Source organism: Phoenix dactylifera, chromosome 2, assembly GCF_051530095.1.
Source record: "Phoenix dactylifera cultivar Ajwa chromosome 2, Ajwa_hap1_PhDact_Kaust_v1.1, whole genome shotgun sequence".
Classification (NCBI taxonomy): domain Eukaryota; kingdom Viridiplantae; phylum Streptophyta; class Magnoliopsida; order Arecales; family Arecaceae; genus Phoenix; species Phoenix dactylifera.
The window spans coordinates 20,150,550-20,166,606 of record NC_143191.1 but is presented as its reverse complement, the minus strand read 5'-3'; the positions used below and the strand labels follow the sequence as shown (position 1 = coordinate 20,166,606).

The window sequence follows — 16,057 nt, the reverse complement described above, 5'->3', positions numbered from 1 at the left end:
CATAAGCCACTGCAAGTCTCTTCATTAAAGCTGGAATTATATCTGTAGCAACAAAACTTTTCTTTGAATCCTAACTAAATTTAATTAAAGCCTAATTGATGAACTAACAGGTGCTAATTAAGAATCTAGTCACTCTGAACTTCATACAAAGAATTTTATTTTTGCAGCCCTCCCTCTCACTTTCATATATTATCATATGATCCAAATGGGAACAAAACCCAGATATTAATATATTTTTCCACATAAAATGTTCACATGTACTTCATTATTTTTGTTAATGATTTTTTTTATTGCAGGGTTATTGATTTTCGGCCAACTTAAGTGGAGGTTGCTCACTAGTTCAAGAGCGTAATTGATTAGGGTTTGAACACAGGAATCGTAATAAACATAATGACAACACTTTCCTGATCTTTATATTAGTTTGACACTCGTTTCCCACAAACAGATTTCATCAACAAGTAATATTCTCTCATTTTTTAGTTATCCACACTATTATGGGCCCGTTTCAATCCCTAACTATACTAGATGTCTACATGACCAGAATACTATTGTACTGGTTCCTAGTCAAGAGGATGCTACAATAATAAATGGTTACAAACACAGGCTAAGAAGTACAAGGCCTGGTCACATATTAGAATATGGATAAAGGCCTATGAACAAATAGGTCAACAACAATATGATCGATCAACGATAAACTTTTGGTACATTACTTTTGACCTTAGATTGTAAAGAAAATCCACCTCCATATATAGTCCTTTATCAAAGACTGGTTTCTTTACTTTGATTTGTATTTTTATTCCCAAGCATTAGATACGCAAACCAAGGTTTTAAATATCTGTATTGAACCCTCTATATTTCCATCAAAATGATACGATACCAATACCAATGATACATACACAAACTATTTCCAAAAAACTGAAAAACTATTGGTATCAACTAGTACAATCGGTACGATACTGCCAATACATACTGGTGCGGATCAGTAAAGATTGATATGACCAGTATGTACCATTATAGTTGTTTTGGCATCTCGACACCGCACTGGTGCAGGCTTCATATAGGAATGGTACATATTAGTTGAACCCAAGGATTGCCGAACTATATCAAATTAGCCATTCGGGGCGCATCGAACCAGACCAGTCGGTTACCTGCACGGTTCAACAAGTTAAAACGAGACAACTTAAATGCCGCTCGAAAGCCTTCAGCGGCTTATGTTCAAGAGACAATTCGAGTGAATGAGAGGCCGACACCTCCCTCCCCCTCGATACTATGGTTCAAAGCCCCCTCCACCCTGCGATGTTTGTGACCGCCACCACCACCACCACCCCTCCCTCTTCACCGATCGAGAGGCCGATGCCCCCCTCCTCCCCCTTGATGCTATGGTTTTGAGCCCCCCGACTGCGCGGTCCTCGCAACCCCCTCCCCTCCTCTGTCGTTTGAGAAGCCTGTTTCTCTCTCTCTGATAAGCCCCCCTCCCTCCATTTCTCGCTTCCTCTCTCTCTCTCTCTCGATTAGGTTTAGAGTTACGGTTTAGAGGGCCCCTCATCCTTCCTCTCTCCCTCTCTCTCTTTACCTCTCTCCTTCTCCCTCTCCTCCCTCTCCAGTTTTCCTTTGTCGGTATGTGCCAAAACGGCACAGCAAGATACCATGTTGGACCATACTACCGGCCAACCGGTATGAGTGCCGATACCAGTAGTGCGAACCTTGGTTGTACCATCCCTATATTATGGTATTACCTGGACACCCTATGTTACCTTGACACTTGCGTCTAGCTCCAAAAATCCATGTCGAGTACATATCGAAGTTGGATATGTATCAAACTGTTGGATACTTATGAAGTTTTATGATTGCCACTTAAAGATTGGCGGAGATTTGAACTCTTCAAATAATGAGTTTGACCCTCTATTTTCATGTTAGAAGTGTATATTTTTCGTTTTCTGTGATTGGCTAAGGATGTAGATATTGAAATAACTTCAAAAAATGTCATTTTTCTTATATTCTTAAGTTACTTGGAAAGTCTAAATGAGAAACATTTATACTGAAAGTCTTTAACAAAGAAATATCTTTTTTACATTTATTTTTGATGTTTTAAAAAAGTAGATTAAGGTATAAATATATGTAAGTTAGTTAAAATTATAATTTAGCCTGCATATCCCTGTATCTCCTTTTTTTCCTTCTTCCTAGGTTAGACACTTAGATACATGTTCAAATCCAATTCCCATTTGCATGTCCATGCAAAACTAACTGTCCATTCCAATAGTTTTTGGAACCATGATAGAAAGAAAACTTTATCTAGTTTAAAGAGTTCACCAGATTTTCTCTAACAAAGGTTCAATGGCCTATAGTCAATTCATTTATTAGTTTGCAATCTTGACAAATAAACATCTATACAACCTTCAATTACAATAGTTTTCATTGTATATGTATATAGTTTGATAAGGGTGTCATTGCTTGGTACAATGGTGAAGACTTGGGTTGGCAAGTGCAACGACATGCTTTGAATCCTAGGGCAGGCTACTTTGCGTAAAATATTGTCAAAGGCTATATCTATTCGACCATTCTTAGATCGCCCTTCCTAGGACCCCGGACTATTAGGAACATAATTGGGTAATGACCCTTCTCTAAATAGATTGACGATGTTAAATGAAAAGAAACATTTATATGAGCGAGATTAACTAAATCCATTTGTTTTGGATCTCCTCGATCATCCAAAGGAACTTTGTTTAGCCTAAAATTTGAGTATCGTTCATCAATATACAGGCTTTATTTTAGCCATTCAAATCCTATGCATAAGATTGTTGATAACACTGAAGGCAGAATCACTGCAACTAAATCCATTGCCTACCAGCATTATATATCTCATTCATCTTCCACCTTGCTGAACAAGAAGTTTCACATTGCGGTTGTTAGTGTATCAAAAGTTTGACTTTAGCCATTCAGGTTTTCAATAGAAGGTATGACACTTCTTAGACATAAAACTGTAGTATATCTTGGATCTCGCAGCCTTTGCACCAAATAAAGACCTATTTTTGCTTATGTTCTTAGTGTAAAATGGTGGCCATAAACTCTTTCAACTTCTCAATACCAGCTGCTCCCTTTTTGATTTTGGCACCATATCCACTTACACAACTAGATTTGTTAGCTATAATAAATATATTTGACAAACAAGAATAAATAACCATAGCTTTGAAGTCCAAATGCCACAAGTACTTTATTGTATTTCTCAGGCAAATCTCTTGGAGACTGATGACCATTTTTCCCTTCCTAAATAATGAATTTGGCAGTTGTTATACATTAAACTTTCCCTCATAAAGTTCTTGAGAGAAGTGTTTCCTTAAAGTTTATTTGATCAAGAGTCCAATTGGAATTTTCAAACACTAAAATAATTGCATTTGGCTTGACCACTAGAAGGATCTTTTTAAAAATAATCAATCTGTGCGACTGCGCACAAGCACTCTGATTGTGGGAGTGCACACAATCAATCAATCACCTTACTACCTTAGGCAGAAAAAACACAAATATAGTGGCTTACAATCTTCCAAGCGCAAGCAATAATCCCAACCACATTCATGACTGCATGAAAAAATTCTCCCATCCATGGCCTCCTTAGGCATCTTGAGATGCAGAAGAGATCCTCAACATAACAAGTCATTGAAACTATGATCCATGTCACACTGAAGAAGAAGAACTAGAAGATAATGATTTCCAATAGGAGGGATAGGGAAGGAAATAGATGATGCAAGATGTCAATATTGTTCCAGTATTAATACTACAAGATTACTCAAGGTCATACATTAGGACTTTAGATGAACCTCGAGAGGCCATAAGGACCAACATACTCATTTGTAGTCCCACAAGAATAGTAAAGTCCTCAGTAATTAAATAAACAAAAATAGAATATAGTAGATGTGTGTAGGGAGACCAAAAAAGAAGGGAAAGTAAAGGAGAGAGACAGAGAAAGAGAAAAAAAGGATGATGCAAGGTTTAGATTACTAGGTTGTGAGGCTCGACCTTTCATCAGCCTTATGAAGATGACCAGACTTGGTGGCCAAATAAGTATGATGCCCTATTTGTGAGCATTGATGACTAAAGGATTTCACAGAGAACTGACCAATAAACATAGGCCTAGAGGCATAATACAGGGACAAATCAGATAGGAGAAAATAATATAAACGAAAATCTATAAATTACATCGTCTTTGTTTTTTATCAACTAACCACCAATATTTTATGAGAATGAAGTACCTTACAGTCTAACAGCTACATCAGTCAGTCGGTTATTTGGCAAAACAATTTATTCTCTTTTCAAAGGTAACCAACTAACAATATCAACTCATTAACAGGTGTCCACAAAAGGCACAATGTCTCTGCAAATTCTTAAGATTTCTGCATTAACTGATCTTTGTTTTCTTTCATGTATGCAACACCAAGTTCTGTGAAAATGAAGCATTGGGCTCCATGTGCACATTTACTGTGAGAACCCTTACCTCTAAAAATTAACTTATTTTTCGAAACTAGCATGGAGGAAGTCTCACCAACAATTGGAGTGAGGGAGGTTTTTAAAAAAAAATGGAAAGAACTAAATATAAATTAAAAAAAGCTACTTAACAGTTAATTTTAGTCAACCCATAATTGGTCACGAAGAATGTTCCTGTCCATAGTAATTTCTCTACCGAAATTTCTACACTGAACTTTGCATCTATTTCACTATTCTTGTCAAACGCACAATCCTCTATATTATTAACACTGTCTATTTGGGGAAAATATACTTGAGTCTTTTTTTAAGTAGGTTTTCAAGCTATTCCAATGCAAGGAATAAGCAGGCAGTCTGTTGGCATCTGTACACATGCCAGTCACCCATTAGCACAATGTGTACATGGCATGTGCAGGTGCCAACATATGGCAGATGATGGCATGCACTGGCATGGCATGGAATGGTACAGACCAGCATGTGCCAGCAAGCATCTCAACTATTCTTTCAACATTAGCAAAATGAATTTTAAATAGTGCTGCAAACTTGACTACGTTATCAAACTGCTACTCAGCATGCATAAGAATTTCACTTATCTAGACTTTGTCTATCTACTCTAACGTCTAACATTCTTTCAGTTCAACATGAGCTCAAGAGCACCATAATTTTAGTTACCATATCATTTTGAACTTCAAGTATATCAGATACAGAGAAGCAAACTTAGTATTTGAAAACTAATAGTATAAAAGTTTGAATATCAAATGAGGACTGTAAGGCACTTACAGAAGCAGGGTTCATGATTCCACCAGTTAAATCAGAACCAAGGATATGAAGTGTCATTTTAGAAATGCTTGAGATCCATGTTTTCATAAAGAAACTTTTAGGGTCTTTCTTCTTCAGCCCCATTGAAACCATCACGATCATGAATGTCAATAGTCCTTCTGCTAATGCCCCTTGATGAATATCAACACTCAAACGAGGTCCTTGACCAATTTCAGGAAAGATTGCTTTGATTAGTCTAACCCCAACAATAGATCCAATTACCTGAAGAGATCAAGTTTAAGTAAATAAATCATATATTAGTCACGATTCAATTGCAACAAGGATCCAGAACCAAGACATGTTTATCTGTTATTCCATCTTTACTCCTAGCAAGCATATACTTTTATGCTCAGAATTATCTAAAATCATCGCCACATAATTATATCATTCAATCTACAAACATTTATTTGTAAGACCTAACTTCTTTTCAGATAAAGAGATAACAAAGGACCAAATGCTTCAGACATGGTCTGCCGTACCAATCGGTACGGGTCGGTATGGGCCGGTATGTACCGGTACCGGACGGAACCGATACGGTACAGCTATATTTTTCGGTTCCGACTATTCGCAACTCGTACCGATCGGTACCGGCCCATACCGAATCGGTACCGGCCCGTAGCGATCTGTACCGAGCCGGTACCGGCCTGTACCCACCGACTTGTACCAACCTCAAATTTTTTTTGGCTTTTGGCCCGAACCAGCCGAACCGGTACAGTACCGGTTCGGTTCGGTATGGTACCGTACCGGTACCGGTGCCCACCGGTACGTCGGTATAGTCGGTACAGCGGACCTTGGCTTCATAACACAAGAAATTTAATTTATGTAAACAAACCCCTGACTAGATAAATAATCTTACAATTGTACATAGATGAGGTCATCACAACAGTTTTTTTTTGGGGGGGGGGGGGGAGGGGGGGTTCGAGAGCAAGAAATCTGATTCACACAAAAAGTGGACAAATTTATAATTTAGAATAGAAAATAATGCACTGAATTGTCTCAGCACCCGAACCAGTTGTTTACTTTTACAGATCCATCAGAGCAAGAATTCATTGATAGATACATGTAAGACAAAATAATTCTTAGCTTCCTATGTATATATCCTACTTCTGACATGTCATAGAGAACTAAGAATTCTAATTCATCACGATTCCTGTAAGTAGAATTTTGTAAAAAGAAATCTAGAATAATGAAACACACCAAAAAGAATGCATGACGGATTATTTTTGGGTTCCTAAGGAATAATGATTGAAATTACATATAATCTTCTCTTCAGTGTTATATTTTTGCTAGACGCAAGTTTGGAAAATTGGACCTTCCATTATCCAAATTGTATTCGCTAAATTCAATGGTGTGCTGAATATGAAAAGATACTCAATCCTGTCACTTTTGCCCTTTAGCCTGTCTCTTTTGCCCTTTATGGGAAAACAATCAATGTTCATAATTAAGCCTCATTACATTTTCCTATACTATATGTATGGATGCAAGCATACTGAATTTTATACCCATTTTCCTTAATCACCTATCCCTCCCACCATCCTACAAGCTTATGTTTTCTTCACATACCATTTCTCTTTTCCTGCCTAACAAGGTAAAATCTCCAGGAAGCTTGTACTGCTTTGAGGAAGTGACTGGATTTCATATCAAATTTGACAAGTCACTAGTGGGGTATCTCAGCAACAACTCTTACAGAGCGAAGCTCTATGCTTCAATTCTTGATTGCAACTTTTGTGAATTCTGAATCACTTAGTTACGACTTCTGCTGAGTCCTTACAGGTTATAAAAAAAAAAAAGTAGATCAACTTACTTTGATCAAGAAAATAGAAAGGAGGTTGGATAGGTGGAAGATGAATTTGCTCTCGGCAAGGGGTCGGCTAGTTTTGTAAGCAGTCTTGTTCTCTGGCCCGCTATATTGGATGTCGGTCTTCTTCTACTTGAGTGAGTTAGAAAGAAGATAGATCAGCCACAGGAAAGGCTCTTGTGGAAAAGGAGTGGGACAATCAATGGGTTATTTTCTGGATGTAAGTTTGTAAAATGGCTATGGAATATTATGGCAGATTAGGGATCCTCAATCTGGAAGACATGAATTTAGCTCTCCTTCGAAAATGGAGTGGAGGTTCTTGAAGAAACCAGATCTTCATTGGTGTAAATTATTTAAACTGACATTCTATAACAGACGAAGGATTGAAGTATATAAAGGTCTATTTCAGATTGCCTCACCTTTCTGGAAGAGTGCACTAAGATCACTTGATATATATTGGCCAGATCCATTTTGATATTCAAAATGGACAGACTACCCTGTTTCAGAGGGATCATTGGCATGGAGAATCCTACACTTGAATTCCAGTTTGCACCTATTTCTGACCTTAAGTTTAAAAAGACACGAAGATTCTTGATTAATAATAGAAATTCTGAATCCACTTGGCATGTCAGACTGTTGGGACCAATCACCCTCGAACAATCATCTGTGTTCGAGAACGCAAAAATGGGCTGCAAGGTATTACCTTAAATGATAGCATGATTAGGATTCTTTGGAGGACCAGGATGGGTTCATTCACCACGAAGAGTCCACTATGCTATGGAATAATCACAAAATTCTTTCTGGGTCTAATATGTGAAGAAGAGTCCACTGTGAGCCCAGTATGCTTGATGATGAGACCACTGACCATATTTTAGTTGCATGCAACTTTGCTACACAACCTTCACAGTTCTTTACCAGTGAATTTGAATTTCATCCCTTGAAGACTATCCGGCTACATTTTTAATTGCTGATCTCTTCTTAGGAAGAATTTGAGAAGAAGTTGGGATATAATCTCCATGACATCCACTTGGTGTCTATGGTTGGAGTGTACCCAGAGATTTTCACAGGACATGTGCAGAGGGTGGAAATGATCCAAAAGATTGTGATCTTCTTGTAAAAGACTGGAATGGTAGGGTTTCGACTAGGGTTGCAAGTGGATTGGATTGATCCACTTCCGATTCGGAACAATCCATAATATCTTATCCAACCCAATCCCAAGTTATTATTTGGATTAGGCTCAGATATGAGAACATGACCTCTTCCGGATATGGATTGGATTTGGATCCTAAAAATTCCAACCTGAACATGAACAAACCAAACCAATTCCAAACTAGTCTACTATATATTCAAAGCCCTGAATATAAGAAATCAGTCTGCTTCTCATGATAGAATTTCACAATAAGTTATATTTTTAATTATAATCAAGCATGGTTATCAATCAAATCTTATGTAGAATATGTTTTTGACAATTTTTACATGTTTCTTACTAAAATTTTATTCCATAAATGATTAAAATATGATTAGATAATCAATTTATATATGGTTATTATGATTTGTCTCTAGACTATGTTTGGACCGATTTGACCTGAAAAATCCAACGAATTAATAAAATTAATATTAGCGTCCGATCCAATCCAACCTGACAAGAACTAGACCAAGGTACGGCTGTCTCAGTACCAAACCCCTTACTGGTGCCACCTTATTACTGTATCGGTATGCCCGCTATGGAGGCCAGTTCGACATACCGACACCTAGTATGCCCCACGTACCACGTACCAGTACTGAACCAGTATGGTCTAGTACGCTCTGTGCCGCTCGGTTTGGTACAGTATAGTATACCTTGAACTGGACTAAGTTCAGGTTCAATTTTTTAACCTGATAAAAATGTGGAAGGGATTTGGGTTGTGCTCATTCCCGATTCAATCCAATCCACATCCTAGTTTGTGAGAGGTTAAGCCATTTATTTTTAATGTTTGGAGGTTGTAACTTTTGTTTTTGATTGGAGTTAATCCACTCACATTTTTGAGAGGTTGTATTTTTATTTTCTTAACGAATTTGGGCTTCAGCCCATTTCCTCCCCTTCCTCCATCTCTCCGAAAATGAAAAAAAGAAAAGAAAAAAGAAATCTGTAGCATACAATCTAAGGTCCCCTTTATGTCTTTGTTTTCCTCTTTCTCTACCATCTTGCATGATTCCACCCTTTCTCCCTGTCAAGATGAATCAAGCTAAGATTGTCAACCCCAAATGCCTCAGTATGGGTGGGGCAGAGTTAACAAAGAAGCGATTGCTAGTCCAATTCCCCTTTCTTTCCAACAAGGTAGACTCTGTGATAGTCCCAAGCCGTACAATCTACTCAGCAGAAGGTACTCTCTCAAACAGCTTGTTTTTGGTAGCCAATTCATTGAAAAATAAACAATAATCCATCGTTTTACAATATATCATGATCCATTTTTTCTTCTTGTAATATTGATTTCAGTTCTTCGCCATCCCATGCTTCGTCCCTCAATACTCATCAGTTGATCTGATCAGAGTGAGAAGGAAGCAATTACTTCAATTTGTTCAACGTGGACCTTTCATAGAGAATAATAAAAAATCATGGAAATTTAGAAAGTAGGATCTTAGGCCCTTTTGGATTTCATTAATTGATCATAAAGTGATACAAAGAGCCTATATTTGTACCAGTGAGGCATATTCTTTCAAAAGCTATGTCGAATTTCTTTTCTAATTAAAAAAGATATTTTTTAAAAAAAAATAGTAAGAAAAATACATTAAGATGAAATGATGAATATAGCCTTAGAGGTAGATCTCGACTTCTATATCAACTTCACTTTTTATCACGTCATCTAATTCCTCCCAGAGTGGAAGACATACTTAGTCAAAGTCTTTCCTAAAATGGAAAGTTTTACTCTGACTAGCCTGTTTCGAGGCCCAAATGTCACTAAACCACCATGAAAAAAAGATGTGATGAACCCCTTTGAGGTGGTCACATCTTATAATGCCCGACAAGAGCTTTGCTTTGATTCCTAAAACATCAAAAATTGACATTGTATAAGAAAAATATGGCCTCCGAAAATTACAGTTTGCAATAGGGTCTTGAGTGTGCTGGATCTTGCCTCCAAACCCTGTCCAGACCTATCCAAGGTGACCAAACTAGTCCACAATGAGTCCAATGATCTTCCTAAATCATCAACCTTCCTTGATGAGGCAAACATTATAATAGTTCTTGATTTTATTTGGTTCATTTATTGTAATCATGAGTGAGAGAAGGTATAGGTCTAACCTACAATTTTCCCCTCAAATAGAAGATTAAGTTTTCTGATAGAACATTAAGATAATGAGATCCCATTAAACAATTCAAATGTCATAAACAGGGAGATCCAACAACATGCAACATAAATGACTAGTTCAAGTGAAAAAGGATGGATGGTGTGATTCCACCAAAGAAATGTTACAGACAATTATTTCTTTTTCCATCAAATTGTCTTTCTTTATATATACATACACATATATAAACATATATGTATGTATATAAGTATGAAATTCTACCAACCTAGTTATCCCATTAAAACTAGGGGTGGCAATCGGGTCGGGTCGGATCATAAACGGGTCGGATCACATGCAGGTCGGATCAGAAAATCATAAACCTGAACCCGACCTGTTTATTAAACAGGTCAGAAATTACAACCTGAACCCGACCTGTTTATTAAACAGGTCAGAAATTACAACCTGAACCTGACCTGTTTATTAAACAGGTAACCCGACTCGACCCGTTTAACCTGTTTAATAAACAGGTAACCTGTTTACCCAATCCGACCCGACCTGTTTAACCTGTTTGCCCAACCTGATCCGTTTAACCTGTTTAGACCTGTTTAACCTGCCCAGCCCAACCTGTTTAACCTGCCCAACCCGACCTGTTTAGACCTGTTTAGACCCGTTTAACCTGTTTAGACCTGTTTAACCTGTTTAACCCGTTTAACCTGTTTAGACCTGTTTAACCTGCCAACAATTAAACGGTTTAAACGGGTTAGACATCTAAACCCGTATCCGACCCAATTAATAAACAGGTTAAACAGGTCGATCTGTTTACGATCCGAACCTGTTTAGGCCAAACCCAAACCTGTTTATGGCGGGTCGAACACGGGTCGGGTTGGCGGGTCGGGTCATATTTTACCACCCCTAATTGAAACCATTCTGTCATGTCCTTAAAAACTGACACTGAAGCATGACATCATCATGGGCTAATGAATATCTTTGCTAAGCAACATGAAAGGTGGATTTGGAACCCATATTGAAAATTTTATGTAATACAAAAAAATAAAATCGTAGACATGGTTTTTATTCTTAATGCTATCACCAGACTATGATGTAACTCCTCTTCTTCTCCTTCCATATTGCCCCCCATCTTCTTTATTGTAATTTTCAAATTCCCTTTCTTCTGCACTAGTGAGCATTCGACATGCTTGCTTATAGGGTATAGTGTGTGAGCGTGCTTACAGATGCAGGAGTACGTTTTATTCCCAATGCACTTAATAGATATACAAGAGATAGCATGTCAGTTAGGTTAAATACTAACATGGAATCGTGGAGTAAAGCTTCCATGATAAGAGTTCAAAATTCAGTAGGGCAAAAAGAAAGCATGTGAGTGCAATTTCAATGGAAATACAAATGGGATTTAGCTTCCAATTGAAACTGATAACGAGAAAATACCAAACATGATGGGTTTTCAAATCTTAAAAACTATTATACAGAATACTTGACAGGTAGAAAAAGACATAGAAAACAAATATAGAATTGCACAAATAAATTGGAAAATTCTTCAAAGTGCCATGTAACCAATGCATCAAGGATGAAACTAGGATTTTCCTTGGGGTGGAGTGGGGGCAACAAAATGTGATACATAGTTTGACCCTAGAGTTTTAAGAGTGTAAAGAAACTACAGATACCATACATATTTATAATAGCATTTCTAATCAAAATCTGCATTATTAATTCAAAAATTTCCATGGATGCTTATTATTTTTCTTAATGTTTTGATAACCCAAGAAAAAATATTGTGGTGACAATTTTTAATAATAAATATGTTTTCTTTCATACACATATAAAAAAATACAAAGAGGTGTGTGGTCTATAACAGAGCAAGGGAAATTACTTTCATTGCATTGGGCCTAGAGAATTTTTCTTGCATGGTAGTATGCATCCCAAATAGGGCTCAATATGGATCGGATATGGATCAGTTATTGGTATATCCATATCCATACCATATTTTTTCAGCAGATATGAATATGAATACGGATATTAAACAAAAACAAAAATTAATATCCATATTTGTTCTAAATGATTATAGATAAGAATTGGACATTAAGCATATGCATATTTGTTCTAAATGGATAAGGATACAAAGTCATATATTATTTAAATCCATATTTTTTATCCTAATATGGATATAAGTTGGATATCATTCAGATACATACAGGATTTTGACTGGAACTCAATAATGAAAAGTAACTTAAATGATATAGTCATAAAGGATAGTATCGAAATCCATTATTGAGATCGCACATGACAGATGGGCAACTAGGTACATGATGTCTAAGGCATAGTTATTGAACCTGTATGAAGACTGATCTGACCAAGAATTTGGATCATTTGTTTGGCCAAATTTATTTAAAAATATAGTAAAAATAAAATTATTTTTAATAAAATAAATCTTCTACATTCATTACTACCATCACTCTTTAGCTACAGCATAGATGAACAATAATTATGACTTATTTATTTCTAGAGAATTTGTCGGGAAAATTATAAATAAATATAGGAATATTTGTAATTATTGATATTTTTTAATATTTTTAAATGGAATTTCAAAAATATCATAAAGAATAAAATGAAGAATATTTACTTTTCATTTTCGATCATAGGGAAAAGGTTTGCTTTTTACTAAAAAAATAATTATTAAAAATATGAAATATCACAACATATTTATTTAATGATGTGAATAAGTTTTAAATATGTATAACAACATATCATTATAAAACAAAAACTCTTAATGTTGCCCTAGTGGTTGAGTGGTTGTGGGCTATTTATATTTAACTATATTTTTTACCGAATATCCAGATCCGAATCCAAAAAAATCTACACAATCCAGATCCATACTTGTATCTAGAAAAAGTCATAAGAATGTAATTGAATCTGTATCTGGATCTGATCAATTTCAAGAATCTCTATCCAAATCTGATTTAGACCGGATATGAAAACAGATATGGTCAGATATTATCTGACCCATTTTCAGCTCTAATCCCAATGGACTTTTCCATTTTAGTACACTATTATTCAAAGCCTAACATATGCCTCAATTAATACTGGGGTTGGATGATGGGGATAACACCATGAGTAACTAATAAAGTAGAGGAGTTCGTAAATTCTTTTTCTGATGGGGGGCCACGCCCCAGCTGGCTCCCCATTGTGTCCGCCACTACAATACATGCTTGGCAACTGGAGCGAATTCACAAAAGAGAACTAATCCTGCTATATTATATTGTTCAGATTGTATCGTTGAGCAATAGAAAGATGCCCAGCAAGTAGGATTAGTATGGAATAAAAGAGAATGTTGAGATGGACAGGAGAGCAAAACAATGAAAAATAGACAAGAAATATGGATATTGGAGAAAATGTAGAAGCAATAGCAGTTGAGAATAAACTGATGGTATACGAGTTGAGATGGCATGAATATGCACCATGATTTGAAGAAGTCCTGGTTCAAGGAAGTGCTAAAATATGTACTGAAGAGTCTGAAAAGAAGAAAAGTAGGCCTAAGCTAACATGCATCAAAACTGTGAGAAAGTATTTAGAAAAATTTTAGTAAAACTGGTGGCTGCCCTTCATAGGAGCAATTGGCAATTAAGGATTCATCAAGTCAAACACAGGTAGTCCAAGAAAGGCCCAATTGTTTGGATTGTGGTTACTTAGATGAAACAAGTCTGTATATGTAATTTCTATTGATGCAATAGATATCAGTGCACAATGATATAAATCGTTAAATCACTGTTGCATCTGCCTACAAACTCTTCTTGTTTTATAAATGTCTGCAAATGAAATATTGCAAGCTGTTTGTGCAATTACATTTTTACATGTGATGCCCTTTAACACATCCCATATATACAACAGCTCTGCAACCCCAACACAAACAAAAGTGTGTCATAACCTTACCCACACACCCATTCTCATGATATACATCCACCAAAGTGAGCATGCAAAAGCACATAAATATGCATAATCCTAGCAAATGATTCCCAATCTGAAAATTGAAAACTGTTTAAATGTCCATTGCAGGAAAGGAGCTTTTTAACATTAATAACTAGGCAGAAGAGGGCCAACTAACCTATCACAATATTAACGAATTAAATGAATGCATTGCCAGGACAATCTAATCTAAGATTAATCGATAAATCAAGAAATAGTACACCGTGAGAAAGAAGTTGTCTCAGGCACCATCTTGAAAGAATAATAAAATCATTTGCCAAATAAAAATCATTAAGCCTCGTGTCATTGTCTACAAAATTTATTAAGATAAAGAAATCTAGGAACACGAAAATTTCACTCAACAAAGTTGAACGGAACAAATCCTTTATAAAATCATCGGAAAGTGTGGAAATTCTACTCACCTGAGCAGGGATTCTTCCAAGAGCGGTGAAAAGAAATCCATCGAGATTCCCGGAGAAGGCATAAGAAAGCACGGTTAGAGGATTGTACGACCCGCCTCTGGTTACCTCGCCGAGCCAGGCGAAGAGGAACATGTAAAGGACGCCGAGAGAAATCTTGAGGATTTCGGCCTCGGGACGTTGACCAAGTTCCAAATAGCCGTAGACGAAGAGCTTGACGAGGGCGCTGGCCCACACCCACATGAACGAGAGGACCGAATCCCAGAGGACAAGCCCGAACCTGGCCATCGGGAGGACCGGCCTCTGCCGCCGTCTCGCCGGTTTCCGGAGTCCGATTTTCTTCTGGGATTCGTCCGGGTCCAAGAAAGTGGGATGTTGTTTTGCCCACTGCCCAGGGAATCGATCTCCCCGTTTTCCTGGAAAAGGGTTCTTGGTCGCTCGTTGTGTAGCTTTTCCCAAAGGAATCTGGGGCCCAACGCTCGGGAGACTCCGACCTAAGAGATTTTTTAGTTTTTAAGAACGAGGAAGGATTAAAGGCCGGGTGGAAAGTTTTTCGAGAGCTAGAAAAGTAAAAGGCCGTGTGGAAAGTTTTTCGGGGGCTAGAAAATACTTTTCTAGCCTCCAAAAATATTTTTAAAAAAAAAAATATTAAAAAAATTAAAAAGTTGTTTTAGTTTTTTTTGGAAATCTAAAAATAGTTTTTTAGGAGAAGCTCCATTTTGAAGCTTTTCGAAAAAGTTATTTCGAACTTTGTCGGAAAGCTATTTTTTTTGCCAAAATACATCCATTTAAAAGTCGCTTTTTCCTCCCAAAACCCTCCATCCCGCCTCTTCCTCTCTCACCCATCCCCCTCCCTCTCCTTCTCTATCTTCTTCTTCCACTCAACATTGCCGACCCTGTTTCTTTTTTTTTTTGTTTTGGGAGGTAGCCCGTGGCTGCCCCCGGTGGCAGCCCCCATGCCGGCCACCACCCGTGGCCGGTGACCTCTCTGCAGGTCGTCGCAATGCCACTCGTGGCGCGCGGCCAGCCCATAGAGTGGCCGGGCTCGACCATGGGGTGGTCGAGCCTTCGCTAGCTGCGGGACCAGGAAGGCAAGCCGCAACGAAGCCCCTATGGCGGTCGGTCATGGGGTGCTCTTTTGGGCTGCGGCGTCCGCCTGCAGCGACGTACGCCCGCGGTGGAGCTGTGGGGCGGTGATGTCCGCTCGCGGTGGTAGCGAGTGAGCCACCTCGACTCCCTTCCGCCAAGACTGCCACTGGCCAGCCGTGGCCGCCACCGGCCACGCCCCGGCCCCCTCCTGAGCCCCCTC

General features: G+C 37.8%; 1 protein-coding gene across 4 annotated transcripts in view; it reads right to left on the bottom strand.

The window, feature by feature from the left end:
• SIP2;1 (small and basic intrinsic protein 2;1) overlaps positions 1-15,294 on the bottom strand; it is a 51,823-nt gene extending 36,529 nt beyond the window's left edge. Inside the window, exons 1-2 of one of the 4 annotated variants that reach the window (XR_015975181.2) lie at positions 14,752-15,294; positions 5,254-5,514 (exon numbers count right to left, since the gene is read on the bottom strand). Coding sequence is in view for 3 of the 4 variants with exons in the window: in XM_088715564.2 (XP_088571690.1) it covers positions 5,254-5,514; positions 14,752-15,036 (546 nt within the window). In the remaining variant the exon portion in view is untranslated. The remainder of the gene's footprint in view (positions 1-5,253; positions 5,515-14,751) is intronic. The other 3 variants (XM_088715564.2, XM_088715562.2, XM_088715563.2) reach the window with 3 other exon arrangements.
• Between the last annotated feature and the right edge of the window lie 763 nt (positions 15,295-16,057).